The 19,476-nt window shown below is 49.4% G+C and overlaps 1 protein-coding gene across 1 annotated transcript in view; it reads left to right on the forward strand.

Annotated features, from left to right (window-relative positions):
• The first annotated feature begins 960 nt into the window (after positions 1 to 960).
• Positions 961 to 19,476, forward strand: part of Sec14l5 (SEC14 like lipid binding 5) — a 42,659-nt gene continuing 24,143 nt past the window's right edge. The window contains exons 1-3 of the mRNA XM_004864837.3: positions 961 to 1,428; positions 2,172 to 2,275; positions 19,252 to 19,401. Of these exons, the coding sequence (XP_004864894.1) occupies positions 2,213 to 2,275; positions 19,252 to 19,401 (213 nt within the window). The 5' untranslated portion in view covers positions 961 to 1,428; positions 2,172 to 2,212. The remainder of the gene's footprint in view (positions 1,429 to 2,171; positions 2,276 to 19,251; positions 19,402 to 19,476) is intronic.

Genomic DNA, 19,476 nt, shown 5'->3' on the forward strand with positions numbered 1-19,476 from the left:
AACTATGGGCTGTCATTTGCTGCCACCTTGTGGCAGCGATGAGAACTTTACATCCCATTTCCATCCTTGTAAGCCTTAACCCAGCCGGTCCTGGAGCAGCTAGCTATCGCCTTCCAGGTCCTTAGTAAGATCCTGCGAACACATCGGCAAAGAAGGCAGAAACCTTCCTGCCCTCAGTCACAGTCTGTGGAGAAGGATTGCCAAAAACCCACACAAATATAAGGTGACAGCTTGAGCACAAGAGTTAGCGCGCTACGGAGGCTGGGGTGGCGGAGAACTGGAGGGACCGAAGGACTGAGTCTTCGGCCCGCCCACTCCCCGCCCCTGCCGTGGGCGGGGGTGTCTGATTCCCCATGGGAGAGGATGAGTTCACCCAAGCCTGAAGCAAAGTGGGTGCTTGGCCAATGTTGAGTGAGGACTTGGATAAAAATGCTCCTCGAAGCCTCTCCTTGGCTCTCATAGCGCGACCCCGGGAGGGCTGGAAGGGTTTGGATAGGAGCCAAACTGAGGATGACAGCCAAATGTCATCCTTCCTCTCTGTTCACTGTATTTCTCTCTCCGAGGAGTTTTTCATCATCTCACATACTAAGCGTTTGCGTTATTTAACGGCTGCCTCCGCCACTGTGATGTAAACTCCAAGGGGCAAGGACATTTGTCTGGTGTGCTTTTTGGTGACACTCCAGCTCTGAAGGGGTCCGACACCAAAGGGACGCCCAGTAAACTCGTGGAGAGTGAATGAATGACGCACGGAAGGGGGTTAGGGCGGGGCAACGACGGGCTCTGGGGCGTGGCCAGGGGAGGAGCGAACTCAAACCTGAGGGCAGCGGGTGGAGACCAAGTTAATCTGAGCCAGGGAAGATGCGTGCTGTCCTGAAGTAGATGGAATGTGCTCGCTTGGGCAGCGCATTCACTGAAGTAGATGGGAAACTGTTCTGGGAGGGGCGGGGTTGCGGCGCTCAGGGCCTTGTGGGCGGGGCTAGGCTAGGGCGGAGTCTGGAGGCTGGGCCATTCCCCAGGCTGGGAGTCTGGGGATAGGGCCACCATAGGGGCGGGGCCATCAGGAAGTGTGGCCAAAGGGGAGGAAGGGCAGGGTTGGAGGCGGAGTCAAGTAACAGACAAGTAAATCCCCGGGACTAAGGTTGGGGCCGAATCAGAGCAGAGTGGGGGCAGTCAGGGGCCAAGGTAGATCTAGGGGGCGTGACCAGGCCGGGGCGGGGCCAGGCTGAGATCTCCGCTGTCCGGGGTACTGGAGCGCTCCAGGTTTAGCGGGTCTCACTACTGCCCTCGCATCCCTCCCTCGCTGGAGGGGCCACACGGTGTGCAGTGCTCAACGCCCCACGCCACCTGCCACCGTCAGACTCCACCTCTGGCGCTTCGCTCCCGGCCAGGCAACTGCTGGGGTCGCGGCGAGTTCAGCCCCCGGACCAGGCAAGCTTCCAGGGCACTGCGGGGTGGGTCCCTGGCGGCTTCTAGGGCGAGGATGAGTGGAGCTGCACGGGCCTGTGGCTGCATTTAGTGTGGGTGTGCATGTGTATGTGTGAGTGCGCGTTTGCGTAGGTATCTGTGAATGTCTGTGCACAACATGGGAATTGCGTATGTCGTGGAGTTGGGTAGGTGTGTGCTCCAGGGAGTTGCATGTGGGTGCAGAGTTGTGTGAGTGTGCAAGGACGGTCTTGTGTGGGTGGAGAGTCAGGTACGTGTGCATGCATGTGGCAGAGACAGTGCAGGTGAAATTGGTGAAGACTGTGTGTCCGGGTGTTTTGAAAGAAAATGGGAGGGCAGGTGTAAGGATACCTGGGGCTATGGTTAGGAGTCTATGGCAAGCTGCGGGGTACATGCGTGAAGAGTACTGTGGGAGTGTAAGAATTGCAAATGTGTGCTTGTTTTCTTGTGGGTGTGGTGAGAGGTGCTTCTGGGGTCCTCATGGGGAAGGGGTGGTGATAGCGAAATGTGTGGGGTGGTGCCTGCTCCTGGAGGGGTGAATGTGGCGTGCGGCAGTGGGCTGTGGACAGGACAGGTGTGTGAGGCCTGTCCTGGAGTAGTCTGGGGATCGCATTAGCCTCTCAAAGTGTGGGTGTGAGCAAGAGGCCGGGCCTGCCCTTGCACCCATGGCCAGGGTTCCTGCTTCATGAGGAGGGAGCTGCAAGCTCACCAGCCGCCCCTCACCCCAGGCTCTGCACTCAGCCCTCCCTGTGCGCCTTGGAGCGGGAACATGGTGCAGAAGTACCAGTCTCCTGTCCGCGTCTACAAGTATCCATTCGAGTTGGTCATGGCGGTGAGTGCCCCCTCATCTTTGGGCCCCTCATGTGATGGTTTGAGGGACTCAGAGGTTGGCTATGGTGGGAAGGAGAAAGAGGCCCCCAGACTTATTGGGCTACCAGTGACTCTCCAGCCTGACTGTCCCCTCCCACCTTTCACAGAACTTCTAGAATCCCTGACTGGTGACCTAGTGTTCTTCCCTTGTTGAACCTTACCTGTTTCTCACTTCAGACTCCTCTGCAGAAAATAAGGATATCAGAGGCTGGGCTACTGGTGTCATAATAATGATGATGATGATGATGATGATGATGATGATGATGATGATGATGATGATGATGATGATCTGATTGCTGCCATTCATTGAAAGTTACAGCGCTAAGACTTCACATATGATGTTTCCTTCAGTAGTCCTATTTTACCTCCACTAAACTGAAGCTTGTCCAGGTGGAGAGGTGGCCCTAGGCCCTAAGTTCTGTACCTGGAGAGAGATGGAGTCAGGGCTCAGAGCATCAGTTTTAACCTTGACATCCTTAGGATTCTCCTTCCTCTCACACACCCCCTCCTTTCTCCTTCAAGGAACCTGGGACAGGAGAAGAGAGGGATGAGTTGGTAAGCAGGGTCTGGGGACAGGGTTGTGCCAGGTAGACTCAGAGTGGATCCCGGTTCTTGGACTCATGCACTATTGGTTTTTGCACTGGGATAGGCAAACCTGGAATTCCTTCTTAGTGCCATTATTCTGCCTCTTGAAATTTCCCTTCCATGCCTGGGAAAATGGGGAGCAATGGTGGGGATTGTGGTGAGGAGTAAGCAAGGTAATTCACATGCCCAGCACATAGTAGGTGCCCACATTATATAGCAGTCTCTGTTACACAAGATCTTATAAATGAGTATCAGAATCCACCCCTATCTGCTCCATTCCACCCCCTAGCTGCCCAATGCCAGCATTCTTCGAAGGACTTTCCTGTCAGTTGGTGGCTCTGTGTGCATATGGGTCTGACCCTACTCTATGTATTTATAGTTGGATAAAGAATTAAAAGGCATCACAAAAATTGTCTGTACATGTTGGGCTGTTTCATGCAGAAGGTCCCACAGTCAACTAGCTGGGTGACCCTGGGGGCAAGTCACTTAACCTCTATGAGCTTCCATTCCCCATTTCTAAAATGGGGATCACCTGGTTCCCAAATCCTGGCAACATGTCTGTGGAGGAAATGAGTCAATGTATGCCAAGTTCCTAGTACAGCATGTGACGCAGATGGAATGCTCCATCGATCTGGCTTCTGCTGTTGCTGTTAGTTGTGCCTGTGGCAGTGACTCTCCTTCTGTGTAATGGGGCTGGGACTCAGTGGGTGGTGAAGAGACCCAGCCAGATGGTGTCAGAAGAACTGGGTCCTTGATGCTCTGCCATGCTCCGGCTGTGTGTCCTTGGAAAGTCACTGAACTTCTCTGAGCCTCAGTTTCTCCATTATTGTGCATAATGGGGATGGCTATACACACTTCCCAAGGTTGTCATGAGGATTAGAAGTGACTGTGTGTGTGTTGCCCAGTACAGGGCTCAGTCCATACCATGCAGATGATAAATGATAGATAAATATAAATAAGGCTCTAAGGCTCCTGGCAGCTCACATATTTTGAGACCTGAGGATTCCATCATTTGTTCGACAGAAGAGAGAATCTGTCCTCACCTTCTGGGACAGCCCAGGGATCCATGGTTCTTGGCTGTTAAACTGAGACACATAACCGTAGAATGGAAAAGCAACTATTGCACGAGCTTAATAACGCAAACTCAAAAATCTTTATAGTCATTGCACCTTAAAATACAACATGCTAGTAGGGCTAGTGCCACACTGGCATTGACCTTATGGGATTGTGTGAAACATACTTTGTAAGCTACGTCCTCTGTAAACAAAGAGAGGGCTCAGTTTACTCCTTTACTGTTAGCCATCTCCAGCTATTAATGTACAGCTGCCTGTGGGTAGAATAAAAAACAAACGAGTTTTCAAATATTTATCATCTGGGTCTGAGTTAAGTCACTCGTATTTTTCAAAGGGATAGTCTCAGCCATGCCGTCTTATCTTCCACGCACTCCTTGCGGTCCCGGTCCCAGGCCATGCACAGCAACACCTCCAACAAAGCCACTTTGCCGACTATTTACAAAACATTATTGTCCCCCAAATAGCTGCATAGCTCCACGTAACTTGTGGCTGTGTAAGCACAAAGGGGTTTTCTGCACTTAGTGTCCCTTTTGTTTCCCAGCTAAACACTTGCTTTCAGTGTGGGTCAGATGCTGGGAGCCTTTGGATGAACTCAGCTGTTTTCACTGCATCTGAGTGGGCAGTGGAGGAGCTGGCCCTTTGGCTTTGGTTGAACAAAACTGACTTGAGAATCGAAGTTCCTCTCGCCTGTTTAAAAGTCTGCCAGTGACCACACAAACTACTGAAATTTAATTTCTGAAGATTATTTTTTCTCTTTCTCTTTAAAAGAGTACCTAAATGAATGAATGGCCTTGCTCTCTAAATCCCTGCCAAGTTTGCTTTCGCGGGGTGGGACTGGGCATCTGTCCTCTTTCCTGACAGCATTCTGAATTCTTGGAGTCAGACCATGCACGGGCTGCTATTACCTGGCAGACACAGTCCAGACGACAGGCAGCAGAAGCGTCCAAGGTCAGGGAGAGGCCTTCTCCCCTTGAATGCAGGTCCAAGAAGACGTGGGGGTGGGGTGGGGAGGGTCTAGGATGGAAGTTGTCTTTGTGATTCTAGATTATCTGTCTCCCAAATGGGTACTGGTTACAGAGCCAGCACTCCCTACCCACATTGGGTCCCTGCCCCAGCCCATCGCACATTCTGTGATTCCTCAGTTTCTCACCTGGAATATGGAGTTAATGAAGGGACTTGGTGGGGAGCAGGGAGAGTTGAAGTGAGGGTTAAATCCAGGGAGATGGGTGCTTGTACCTGGCCTCATACACTGTTAGAACTCCTGAAATACTGCTTGGGGTGATTTTATTTATTGCCTTGACAGCTTTGTTGAGCTATAACTCACATATCATACATTTCTTGCATGTGAACGATGTCCACAGGCAATGGTTTTTAGTAGACTCATAGAATTGTACAACCATTACCACAGTCAGTTTTACATCTTCATTTCTCCCTCCTCCTCTTCCTCCTCCTCCTCCTCTTCCTTCTTCTTCCTCTCTCTCTCTCTCTCTTTCTCTCTCTCTTTTTCTCTCTCTCCCTCTCCGTCTCTCCTTCTGTGCTTATGATGGAACCCAGGTCCTCTTGCATGCTAAGCATGTGCTCTACCACTGAGCTACACCCAGCCCCTAGAACAGTGGTGGTGAACCCATGACACATGTACAGCAGCAGACCGTTTGTATCATTGAAAGCTCTAAAAGGTTTGCCATTATGGCGCTGGAGCATTTTTAATATATATATATTTTTTTGGTACCGGGGATCAAACTCAGGACCTTGTGCTTGCGAGGCAGGTGTCGGAACCACTGAGCTAAATCCCTGGCCCGCTAGAACACTTTTATCACTCCCAAAAGAAGCTCCACTCCATATACCCTTTAGCGATCATCTCCTAACCTCACCTGTCACTCCACACCCCATGCAATGACTCGTCTGCTTTCTGTCTCTATGAATTTGCCTTTTCTGCACATTTCATACAGATGGCATCTTATAATTTGTAGCCTTTTGTGTCTAGCTTCTCTCAATATATTTTTAAAAAACACTTTGTTGAAGTCTGATTGGCATATTATAATGAGTTTTTGTCCCTGAGTTTGCGTGTGTACCTCTGAGTGTGACATTTTCAAGGATCATATACATGGTAGTGTATTTAGGTACTGCATTCCTTTTTGTGGCCAAATAATATTTCATTGTGTGAATTACCACATTTTGTTTATCCATTCATCAGTTGCTGGACATGTATATTGTTTTCAGTTTTGACCTATTATGAATAATGCTGCTATAAACCTCTATGCACAAGTGTTTGTGTGAATACTTTCCTTCCAAAGACATCTCTGCTGTGCATAGTGGTGCGTTTTGGGTGAATTTATGCAGAGTCTATTTTAAATTGTATTTGACAGACTCATCAACAGCGTTTACTTGGTACAGAGAGTATTCTGAGCCTATTTGGTTTTTTTCCCCCTGGTACTAGGGGTTGGGACACTGAGTTACATATCCAACCCTTTGAAAATTTTTTATTTTGAGACAGAGTCTTGCTAAGTTGCTCAAGCTGGTCTTGAATTCACGATCCTTCTGCTTCAGCCTCCCGAGTAGCTGGGATTACAGGCCTATGCCAACAGGTCTGTCTATAAAGACAACACTCTAATGACTTCATTTTAACCTGATTACTTCTGTAAAGAACCTATTTCCAAATAGAGTCACATTTGTAGATATCTGGGGTTAGGACATCAACATACCTGTTTTAGGGGAATTGATTCAGCCCATGACACTCAGCAAATAGCAGAGTGGGAACTGGAACTTGGGGAATCCAACCCCACAGACTGAGCTCATGGCCAGACACTTGAGATTCTGGTTCTGACATTCTCGAAATATCTGGGCACCAGCTTGGGTGGAGTGGCTTCAGGAATGACCTGGTCCTCTCTTGTGTAGCTGTTGCTCCAGGAGCCTTATAGGGCTCAAAAGTCCTGTGGCTTCAGGTCACCTGTGATTCTCAAAGCCAAAGAAAGAAGTTGGCTAGGAATAGGATTTCCTACAGGGAGGCTTTTCACTGGAGGAAGGTTAAGGGGGAGGTTCTGTCATTTAGCTGACTACGTGTTAAAATATTTAAGGACCTGGCCTTGTTGTATTGATAAACAACTTGTAATTTAGCAAATGGATTGTTCAACAGGAGCAGCCTGAAAAGGGAAATTCTTGCAGCCCAGGCCAAAAGCAGTTATAGTTGGAATGGTTGTCATGGAGGTAGTTCTAATAAAACAGCAGGGGCCTTATTTAAGTGAGTTTAAATTAGTTCCCTAGGGCCATCCTCTGATCCCTATTGCTAACAGATTAAGGGAAGCAACCTGATCTACCTTGATGTGCTCTGATTTGGGCTGGGAGAACAAAGGTGATCCCTTGCCCAGCAAAGGGACCTTCTGATTTCTGATGGCCCTGAAATAAACTGAAAGCTTCATTCATTAACTTCTGCATTAATTCATGCATGCACACACAGGTAGTTACTGAGTTTCTCCTATATGTCAAGGGCTGTGCTAGGTTCAGGGGCTTCTAAGACTTAGCTGGCGAGCACTTAGTGAAATGCATCCCTGTTAATTTGCTTGTTCTTGTTTACATGGGTCTTTTCATTAGAGAAAGCTCCAGGAAGGTGGGGTTGTGTCTGTACTGTCATCTAATTCTCTTGATATGGTTAGCCTTTGTAGGAGCACAGAGGAGGGCCCTTTGGGGGCTATCGGATGTCATTTAAGACAGTTGAGGGAGGGAAGGTTTGGGCTGCAGGTAAGGACTCATCTCTCTGAGAAATAGATGAAATTCACTTGGATTGCCAGGGTGAGCCAGAAAGTGGCTGGCAGGTGTCAGGAAGGGCTGTGGGGAAAGGACTTTATCCATCTCATCAAGGCCTCTGGGAGGTTTGGAAGGCTTTTTAAGCAGGGTGGGGGTACCAGGGTCAGATTTGGGGTTTAGGAGGATGGAGTGGTTTCCATCCTGAAAGTCAGGAGAACATTGGGAAGCAGAAGTGTGGTGGTCCCACGTCTTTCTCGAGACACTTGGGGAATCTAAAGTAGCATTTCCCTCTGAGCAAGATCCTCATCTACCTTGGTGACGTCAAGCTGCTCTGGGCTGGCCTTGCTAAATCATTGTCCTGCCCTGAACCATTAAGGGAAGTACCACTGATCCTGGGAGTCCCTGGCCCAATCCCATATGTGGGTGACTCTGCAACAGGTCTGTGTGCAGATACTGGCCACAGGGGGCGTGGACTGGCATGCTCTCCAGGTGCAGAGAGGCCTGGCATTCTGCTGGTGCTCCTCTGGCTAACTGTATCTTGCTGGAGCTGCAGGTCCAGAGCCCTGTCAAAAACAAGCTGTGATACAGCTGGGTATGGTGGCAGACACTGTAATCCAGCTATTAGGGAGGTTGAGGCAGGAGGATCATAAGTTCAAGGCCAGCCTGAGCAACTTAGTGTGAGACCCGGTCTCAAAAAACCAAGCAAGCAAGCAACCAAGCAATCAGACAACCAAACAAAAACAGGCTGATGGTTTATCTTGATTGGCAACTTGATTGGCTTAAGAGATGCTTAGGAGATTAGTAAAACACACTTCTGGGTGGTCATGGGAGTGTGACCTTGGGGACTCTATTTAGTCCCTGGTCCTTTCTCTCTGGCTCTTCCCCTGCTCTCTGCTTCCTGTCTGCTGTGGATCGAGCAGCTTCTTTCCACTTGACATGGACTGAAACCTTTGAGACCTTGAGGCAAAAGATACCTCACATCTTTTAAGTTGCAGGTGTCAGGTATTTTGTCCCAGTAACAGAAAACTAGACCAATACCCAGGCAAAACTCTTCCTCTCTGTCTTGTTCATTTGTCATGACAACAGAGGGGGCATTTTCAGCATTCATTCTCAAGCCAAAGGAGTAGCTCCCGGAAGTCAGCTCTCTGCAGGGGACATGTGGACAGCAGTAGACAGGCACAGAGTCTTCTCTGAGCTGTGGGTGTAGACATAAGCCAGTCCGTCAGAGACCAGTGTCCCCTTTACCTCCTTGCCCTACTGTTTCAGGTATAGAGTTAGAGATAGGTTCAGTTTTCTTTTTCTTGCTCTGGTACCTGCCCATCACTCTTCCCTCCCTCCCTTCATCCTTTCCTTCCTTCCATCTTGGCTGAGACACTCATTGGCTGAGTGTCTCTAATGTCCCAGGTGTCACACAGTCACCAGGGAATTCAGTGGTGAATAAAGCAGACATAGAGACGGTCGCATTGGAACTACAAACAAACACAGAAGTATCCTGTTCCAGTTTATGACCAAAGCATCTCACAGATGGTTGGCTTTGCTTTTTTTTTTTTTTTTCCCCTGTGGTAAAATACACACAACTTAAAACTTTCCACTGTTACCTTTCTGGTGTGCTCCCAGTGGCACTAAGCACATTCACACTGCTGTGCCACCATCTCCCCCCTGCCACCTCCGGAACCCTTTCATTACCTTAACAGAAACTGTGCTCATTAAGCGCTATCTCCTTCTCCTCCTCTCTGCTGTCCTGGTAAAAGCCCTATCCTACTCTCCATCTCTACAAATTTAACCACTTTAGATTCCTCGTATAAGAGGAATCATACCAGTTTCCCTGTTGTGTCTGGCTTATTTCACTGAGCACCACGTCTTCAAGGTTCATCCAGATTGTGGCAGGCATCAGTATTTGTTCTTGTTTATGGCCGAATAACATTCCACTTTATGAATGGATAATGGTTTGTCCGCTGATGGACACTGGAGTTGTTTCCACCTTTGGGCTGTTGTGAATAGTTCGGTTATGAACATCTGTACACAAATATTTGTTCAAGTCTTTATTGATTTGCTTTTTTCCATTGAAAACCTGTACTGTATGACATTTGCCACAGTGAATTAACTCCTCCTCTTTTTTCTGAGGAAGTAGCCTCAGGGAGGTCCAGTTAAGGTCAACAGCTGAGACAGTTTGGGATATGTGTCCAAATCCCTGTGCTCTCTCTCTGCCACCTCCCTGTATTCCCTCCTTGCCTCCTGGCCTCATCCAGGCACCCTGGCTGTGGTGGTATTCTGACCCTGTGTCTCTTGGACTGGTCCTGGGTACAATAGCAGTGGGTTTTCAGTTATGAGGTATCTGGGGACTGTGCGCTTGGAGACACCTGCAGCAGTCACCTCAAAGGGCTTCCAGATCGTGTTGCCCTTCCAGATCGTGTTCACCTCACCCTCTTCCCTTCTTCAGCAGTGGGGACTCTGCTGCCATCAGTGTGTGATGACACACTCAGCAAGCTCCATCTGGGTACCTCTGCTGAGAGCAAGGGACCTGCCCCATGGAATGGCACTTAGCCAATGTGGTATGGCATGGATGAGCCTTGAGAACATCACTCTGAGCGAAGGAAGCCAGATACAAGGGACCACATCTCTCATGACTGCATCTCCAGGAAGTGTCTGGGGCAAGGAAATCCACAGAGACAGAACCGAGATGAATGGTCATCTGAGGGGAGGGGAGGAAACGGAGAGTGACCTCTAAAGGGTACAGGGTTTTCTTTTGGAGGTGACAAAAGTGTTCTGTAATTAGACAGTGGTGATGGTTGTAACTTTTGAATATACTAGATAAAACACACTGAACGGTATCCTTTTAGTGTGTGTGTGATGTGGAGATTGAACCTAGACCTTGTACATGCTACGCAAGTGCTCTACCCATGAGCTACACCCCCAACCCTGAACTGTACACTTTAGAAGGGTGAACTGTATGTTATGAGGATTGCATTTCAACGAAAAGAACTGAGGGACATGAGAGGACAGACATCCATCTGCTCTGTGGTCTCCAGGCTTGCAGGGGCCAGGGATTGACTGGGAAGGCTCCTGCTGAGTATAACAGGGACAGGTCTTGCTTGGTGCTGTGGTCATGTGGGGCTCAGTGCCTGAAATTTGCCTGTGCCATGGAGAAGGGAAGGTAGGGTGCTGGGAGGGGGGCTGTGCTGGGCTAGGCTGCATCAGTGCCATTTGGATATTCCCTCTGCACTCTTGGTGGAAGTTGCAGAGTAAACAGTATTCCAGCTTCCTTTGAATTTGGATGAGGAAGAGCAGGAAGGAAGGAGGGAGAGGAGGGAGTGTTAGCTGTCAAATGATTAGCAGAAATAGCTTTTCTGTACTTTACAGAAGCTTGTTCTTTTTTAAAATTTAACTTTGCTTAACAAATGTGTAAGTGGAATGGACTGTGTGCCAGGCACAATTCTAAGTGCTTCATGAGCACAGACTCCTTTATTCCTGTGAGCTTTCCTGTGGGTAAGGTATGTCCTGTTTCTGTTCCACCTTTTACAAATGAGTAGAGAACTGAGAGAGCTTGGTGATTTGTTCAAGGCCACATACTGGGGTGAGGTGGAGCAGAGGTTCAAACCTAGGCCCAGAGTGCAGGGCCATTCACTCAGTCATCACACCAGTGTCTATTGACTGTCAACAATGTGCTAGGCACTGGGAATTCAGGGGAGTGCTGGGGCCCTGTGACTTCTTACTTCAGCAGTTTGATACACCAAAGAAGGAAATAGGTATAACCGAGTGCCAGCGGGAAGGCTCTAGAATGTCTCCACTTTATATATATGTTTATCAACTTTCTAATACTGTAACAAATAACCACGATAACTAACTTATAAAGAGAAAGGTTTATGTTGGCTTATGGTTTTGGAGGTTTCAGTTCATAATCAGTTGACCCTGGGCGAGGCAGTACATCATAGTGGGAATTCATAGTGGAGCACAATCATACAACTCATGTCTTGGAAGTGAGGGAGGGGAAGGGTGGGTGGGTCCCTTTATCCCCTTAGATGGCATGTCCCCTTGCTAAAGACCTGGAGACCTCTCAATAAGCTCCACCTCCTAAAGGTTCCACACCCTCCCAATAGTGCCAGACTGGGGACCCAGCCTTTATCACATGGGCCTATGGGGGTGATTCAAGATCCAGACTATAATAAGCAGACTATGTAATTCTGGGCCTTTCTGAGTGGACAGGCTTGGATGTCCTGGCAGAGGGGCTGTAACTGAATCCTCTTGTTGCCTGTGTCCCCAAGAGGGCCAGACCATGTGCCCGCCCAGGCCTCCTCTGCAGCAGCCAGGCAAGCTGTAGGGAAAGGAGCACCAACTGAGGAGCAGGGACAGAACTGCCGCAGGAGCGGTTTCCCAGCACAGGAAGGTCTTGTGAGCTGCTTGATCATGGAAGACCCTGCGATGTACCCAAGGCAAAGGGGCCGCATCTGTTCAGTCTCAGAACCTTACCCCCAGCTTCCCAAGAGTCATAGCAATGTCTGACCTGGAGTAAAAACAGGTAATTATTCTGTAGTAAAATGAAACAGGCAGAGTTAAAATGAATAAATGTAGGATAAAATGTCTACCAACTGTGACTTAGTGTCAAGCTGTCACCGGGACCTCCACTTGAATAAGGTCATGTATGTGGAACCATGGGGAGTGAATGCACTTTGATATATTTGATGTGATCACTTTGTGTGGGGCCTAGGACCTGCAAGGCCTCACATCAACCCTGCTGCGGGTGGTGCTCAACAACTTTCCTGGGGTCCCGATTCCTTCACTTTCTAGTACAGTCCCACTCTCCTTGGCAGACATTTGGATTTTATTTGGCCAGAGTTTATTAAATGCCTTCACTTGGCCAGACTCAGAAAGGGGATGGGAGGGGGTGGTCATGGTTGAATACTCCTTGGTGGTCTAAGGAGCAGGGGAACAGAGGATGGTCAGGGCTGGCTGAGCAAGAGCTGAGAGCAAAATGAACCAGGCTGCCCGCCTGTATGGAAATGACACTGTTTGGCTGGACAGCAACACAATGCAAGAGCTCATAGCCTGACTTCTGGAGGGTCAAATCCCAGCTCAGGCCCTCCCATTGGGCATGTGATGAATGCCTCTGATCTTTGGCTTCTTGATCTGTCAAGTGGGGAGGATAAACATGAATGACTTCCGTGGGTTGTTAGAGGGGATAGCATGAAGCTCTTGGAAAGATACATGCCCACAATGCACCCACCCTGAGTGCCAGCTTCTCTGGTCACTACAGTGATGGTTAGGCCTGACACCACCCAAAACACCTCCTCTTGGTGCGTGGTGACCCCATGGGTCACTTGGTAAAGGATAGTTTCCTGCCCAGCTGGCCGTCTGCTGTGGATGCTCATGTAGGAGAGGGCAAGGGGGCTGCCAGGGTCTGGGGTGCAGCACTGTACTGGCATTGGAAGGAATGACCTGTCTTGTTCCTGTAACCATTTCGCTGTGGCAGGAAGAGGTCAGGGCAGCAGATGGGATACAAGGGCCAGTTTTGCCCAACATCCCCTTGACCCCTAGATCCTCAGTCCTCGCCAGGATCCATGGGGGTCAGGCCCCAGGGACCCCATTTCCAAACCACTGATGCTTGTGAGGTGGTCCAGGTACCCTGAGGCAGGACAGGGTGGCTGAGACTTGGGGCCTGGGTCAGACAGGCTTTGTGCTTCCTTTCTGCTGGGTAGGTAGCCTTTCTAACCTCTGCTTGCTCATCTGTGAAACAGGGGAGATTCTAGCTCTGTCTCATCAGGCCCTTGAGAAGGGACCAGGAGGCAGCAGGAACAGCAGTGCCAATGACCCTCTGTGCCGACTGCACTTAGACACTGCAAGTGGCTCTGGGTGGACACCTTCCAGATGCGTTCCAGGGCCCCCTAGTGTGTGCATCTCTGTCATCAGAGTGGTCACGGTTGCCTTTTACAGTGGAAGTTGTGCCCCTGCTGCCTGCTGCTTGCCAGTGTTCCCACGGCCTGTTATCTGGGAGCTGCAGACCGGATTCACCCAATGAGAGGTTCCTTAGGACAGGAAATGAGTCGGGCAGTGCTTGCCCTCATCCAGCTGCATGTGCAGAGCCCATGGCCTGTCACTGCTGCCCTGGGCTGTGGGCGCCATGGATGCATGCTGGTATCATTCCCTGCGTTGTGGGTTAGCCTTTCTGTGCCAAGGATGGAGCGGGGCACAGGGGTGAGTCACCCTGGGGACAGCAGGCCATTGTTCCTCCGAGCCAGATCTTGCATGCACTGCTTACCAGCAAGTCTCCTGTGGCGAAGGCCAGTTGATAAGCCCTGTCAAGGAAATGAATGGGCTAAGAGGGGGGAGAATAGGAGGGGAGGGAGCCCTGTGGAGGAGGGGAGGGGAGGGTGTCAGGAAGAAGGACCAGCCCCCAGGTCATGTCCCCACCCTTCCAGGAAGCCCAGTGCCTTCAGCCTCCCACCCCTGCACAGTTCAGTGAATCAGTGAACTCTCCAAGCATCAGGAGCAGCAGATGCAAAGGACTGGGCAAGACAAGTATGACTATGGCTTCCAGAAGCAGCAAGTCGGGTGGGGGTTGAGGTGGGCTGGTGGGCAGAACACAGGTCCTTGGGGGGCCACAGTGAGGCACGAGGGGTTTGGTTTGGGCATCAGGCCTGTTTTGAATTTGTCCCTCTGTCAGGGAACAGGAGCGTCTCAGACTGGACCACAGTCAAGAGGCAGAAAAGACACTCAGGGTGGTGTGGCTGAAGCCTGGAAGGAGTTGAAGGACTGGCTGGGACACAGTACCTTGAGTTGCTCATCTGTGAAATGGGAGGGAGTCTAACTTTGTCTCATTAGGGCCTCGAGAGGGCAACAGGAGGCAGTTAGTACTCTTTTGGCATCAGAAATAGCAGTGCCAACTTAAAGGAGGAGTTGATTCTGACTCATGGTTTCAGAAGTTTCAGTCCATGGTTGGCTGGCTCTAAGGCACAAACATCAGGTAGAAGAGTGTGTCAAAGCAAAACTGCTCACCTCACAACAGCCAGAAAGCAAAGAGAAAGGGAAAGAAGCAGAGAGGAAGGAACTGGGGATCATATAGTCCCAAGGTCATGTTCCATGATCTACTCCCTTCACCTGTTCCCTAACCTCCCAATAATGCCATCAAATTGTGATCTCATCAGCGGATCAATCCACTGATGAAATTAGAGCCCCTGTGATCCAACCATTGCCCCAAAGCCCATTGGCCCATCAGCAGCCAAGCCTTCAACACAGTTAACCTTTTGGGGGGCATTTCGGATCCTAACCATAGCGAGGTGGAAAAGGGAGATGTGACCCAGGGCGCAGTGCTGGCTCTGCTTCTGAGCCGCCCATGAGGACATGCCCAGCAGCTGAGCAAGGGCTTGCTGGAGGGAGCAGGAGCTGGGCCAAGGGGGACTCAAATCCAGGTTCACCATCTCATCTGTGTGATGTTGGGTAAACTAGTGATCCTCTTGGGCTCAGGTTTCCTCATCTGTCAGATGAGGACAATATTCAGAGGGCTAAATGAAAGATCACACAGCTGGCACAGTACAGTCCACACTTGCCTGGCTTGGTGCTCTGAGATTCCCTCTGGGGAGATGAGAACTTCACCACCCCCTTTCACAGATGAGCAAATGGATGCTCAGAGAGGGCAAGTGACTTGCCCAAAGTCACCTAGTTCAAAAGTAGCAGGGCTCAGACAAGTTCGACCAATTTAGAAACATGCACCTCTCTCTCCATGCCCTTCCTGAAAGTCTTTTCTGCTATGGGAAAGAGGAGCGGAGCCGGTGCACTATGAAGGGCATGAGGAACTGTTTTGGGTTCTTGCAAACCTGTGCCTATGACCTCTTGGGTCCTGTGGCCTGGAGAAGACAAACTCTGGGCTCTTATTCTGCACCAGGCCCCACCTGAGATGCTCAACCTGGCTTTGCCCTCTAAGCCACAAGCACATGGGACAAGGACCATTTTCCAGGGTTATGAAAAGGCAGGGACTTGTCTGGGCTGGGAGCATGAGGATCTGGCCTTGGAGCTGGGTGGCCCCCCACCCCAAGCTCTGCAGCCCCCTTCCCTCAGGAGAAATGCCCCTTCCCTCTGTGGGACAGGACTCCCTGCTCTAATGCTGGTGGCTGTCAGAGCAACCAGCTTTTGGCCTCTGGCAGGAGGCAGCTCTGCTTCCCTGACCTGAGGGGAGGATGGGCTGGTTGACCTTGTAGGGCCTGGGTGGCACCAAGGCCACCAGGGTACTGTTCCATCTCCTCCCCCATCTCAGCTGACGGGTTACACCTCTCCTCCAGGAGCTGGGAGGGAAGGGGGTGGAGGCATCTGTCCTCAGATGTTGCCACTATTTTTGGAGCTTACATTGATCCTAATTCTGGAGCACGTGGGTGGGGCCAGGCTAAGAGCAGACCCCACTTGCATAACATCAGCCACTGATACCACCAGTTCTGACGTGGCACTTCTAGAGCTGGCCCAGACCCTTGCCCCCTTTAAGGTGGCTCGCAGCCAAGAGCCCCTTACGGCTATTTTCACTCAGCTCTGTCTCTCCAGACTGCAGAAGGAAGCAGCCCCAGCTCAGAGCCTATGTGGACCCTCGGTGGCTGGGGGGCCACCCTGGCCTGGGGTCTCTGGCATCAGGCCTTGGGGCCTCCCTGTGTGAAGGGCATAGTGTCATGGAACCCAGGTTAACTTTCTACACTTGGTGCCAAACCTAGCCTGAGACACACAGAGAAGCCCCTGTTGCCCCTTCTCCATGCCCACATCCCTCAGTTCTCATGTGGAGGAGGTACTGAGAGAACCTACCAATGGTCACATTGGAGTAGGTACTTAAGAACCTACCAATGGTCACACAGCTCATCACAGTGGGGCCAGGATTTGCACCCAGGCAGGGGGCTGAGTCTGTACTGCCACCCCACTCATTGTGGCTCATGAGGAGTACATTGCCAAGTATTTATATGTACACATGCATTTCAAATGTACTATGGTCGGGCTGGGGGCATTGCTCAGTGGTAGAACACATGCTTAGCATCCTTTGAAACACAAAAGTTTTAAATTTTGGTAATGTCTAGTTTATTTTTTCTTTTGTTTATGTTTTTTTTTTGGTACTGGAGATCAACTCAGGACTTTCTGCTTGTGAGGTTTGTGTATGCTTTTGGCATCATAACTCAAAACCTTTGACTAATTCAAGGTGATAAATATTTACTGCTGGGTGTGTTGGCTCATGACTAAAATCTCAGCAGTCAGAGGCTGAGGTAGGAGGATCTATGAGAGTTTGAAGACAGCTTGGGCTACAAATTGAGTTTGAACCTGGACCACATAGCAAAACCCTCTCTCAACAAACAATCAAAGACCCAGGCCAAGAGTCTCCATCTTTTGCAAAGCAGTACAATGCAAGGCAAAGGAAAGACGTGGAAACAAGACTTAAACAGAATGTGAGGAACTGGAATGGGCCACACCAAGTGTGTGGTGAGAACCCAACCAGGACTGTTGGTATTTATTGATGGCACAAGGATGGATAAAATAGGGTAGGGGGATACATGTGGCATCTGGTATATTGGCTGACACAGGCAAGGCTTGTAGAAAGAAAGATAAGGCATTCTTTTTTTTTTTTTGGTACCGGGGATTGGGGATTGAACTCGGGTCTTTGCCCTTGTGCAGCAGGCAGCGAAACCACTGAGCTAAATCCCGGGCCCAAAATAAGGCATTCTTGCAAAAAGAGCAGAGCAGACCAAAGGTAGGTCTTGGTTAACTAGTAAGCTACTGAAACAATTAAGGGAGGGGTATCTCAGGAATGGAATGTAGTTTGGAGCCACACTGGTCCTTGGCCACAATGTTATCTCACTTAGGAGCCCTGCAGTGTCACAGATCAGGATTTAGATCTCCATGGCAGCGGTTGGTTGGGAAGCTGCACTAGTCTGTGTGCCTATGAGTCACTGGCTTCAGTCTGTCTCTGAATGTAATGTGGCCAATTGTAAGGAAAGAATGCTTGCTCCACATTACATCCCACTCTAAGCCTGGCCAGGGGAGTCTGCTACAATGAACAACAAAGATTTGCTCCTGTCGTTGGTTTCTGTTTGATTATTTGTTTTTTCCAGTGCTGGGAAGTGAACCAGGAATTTGCACCTGATGGGCAAATGCTTTACAGTTGAGCTACATCTGCAGCCCTGCTATGATTTTTATAAGATTTTATAGTTTTAGATCTTACCCCCAAGACTTTGTTCCATTTTGAGTTAATTTTTGTTTATGGCATGAAGTTGAAGCCATTTCCTTCCTTTGCATGTGAATTGTCCCAGTCCCATTTGTTGAAAGGTTATCCCTCCCCCACCCCATTTAGTTGTCTTGACCCTCTTGTCAAAAATCCAATTGACTGTAAATATCATGTTAATGTGAACTGTTATTTCTGGATTCTCAATTCTGCTTCACTGATCTATATGCCTGCTCTTCTATACACAACTGCCACACTGCTTTGATTACTGTAGCCTTGTAATATGGTTTGAAATTAGGAGGTGTGGATCTTCCAGTTTTCTTCTTCTTCTAGATTATTTTGGCTATTCTAGGTCCCTTCCATTTCCACATGAATTTTAGGACCTGCTTGTTAATTTCTGCAGACAAGTCAGTTGGGATGTGAATAGATTTCATTGAACCTGTAGACCATTTGGGGGAATGTTGTCATCTTAACAAGATTATGTCTTCCAATCCATTTATAGGGGAAGTCTTTCCATTTATTTAGGTCATCATTCATTTCTTTCATCAATGTTTTCTTATTTTCAGAGTATAAGTGTTGCACTTTTTAAAGATATTCCTAGGCATTTTTTGATGTTATTGTCAATGGAATTGGTATTTTAAAATTGCATTTTTTAGTGTGGTCATTGCTAGGATATAGAAACACAACTGATTTTAGATATTGATCTTGTATGTTGCAACCTTGCTGAACTTATTCATGAGTTCTAATCGTGCGCGCGTGTGTATGTGTGTGTGTGTGTGTGTGTGTGTGTATGTGTGTGTACATATACAGGATTTTCTATGTATAAGAGTATTCATCTGCAAACAGAAATAGTTTTCCCACTTTTCCAACTGGATTTTTATTTCTTGAGCTTGCCTAACTGCGGTGGCTTTTTTTTTTTTTTTTTTAAATCATGATGAGATGTTGGATTTCATCAAATGCTTCTTCTAGGAAGTGTCTTTTGTGGTATGGGGAATGAACCCAGGGCCTTTGTACTGAGCTACATCCCCAGCCCTTTTATTTTGAGACAGGATCTCACTAAGTTGCTAGGTTATTCAGATTGATGGTTCTCCTTCAGCCTTCCAGAGTGCTGAGACTACAGGCCTGTACTACCACGACCATCTGAGAAATCCTTTCTTTTAAAATGTAACAGCAGACCCCACCTTCCTTCTGAGGGTGAAAACTCTGATGCAGAGTCAAATGCGAAAGGCATTGAAATATTGGTGTTGCTGGTAAAAACAGCTGTGTTTGTGTCTGGGTGGGGCTGCTTTCCTGGGCTCTGCACAGGCCTCTCCTAGGGGGTAGCAGGAGGGCTGTGCTCATGGCCGCCTTCCCTCTGCCCAGGCCTACGAGAAGCGCTTCCCTACCTGCCCGCAGATCCCCGTGTTCCTGGGCAGCGAGGTCCTGCGCGAGTCCCGAAGCCCCGACGGGGCGGTGCACGTGGTGGAGCGGAGCTGCACGTTGCGCGTGGACGCCCCGCGACTGCTGCGGAAGGTGGGCAGTAGATTCGTGAGGAACGAGGTGTGGCGGGCTGGGGTGGGCTGGGCTGGGGTGGGTTGGAGGCTGCTG

Source organism: Heterocephalus glaber, unplaced genomic scaffold, assembly GCF_053883595.1.
Source record: "Heterocephalus glaber isolate CG9 unplaced genomic scaffold, H.glaber_assembly_v1.0 deba00001781, whole genome shotgun sequence".
Classification (NCBI taxonomy): domain Eukaryota; kingdom Metazoa; phylum Chordata; class Mammalia; order Rodentia; family Bathyergidae; genus Heterocephalus; species Heterocephalus glaber.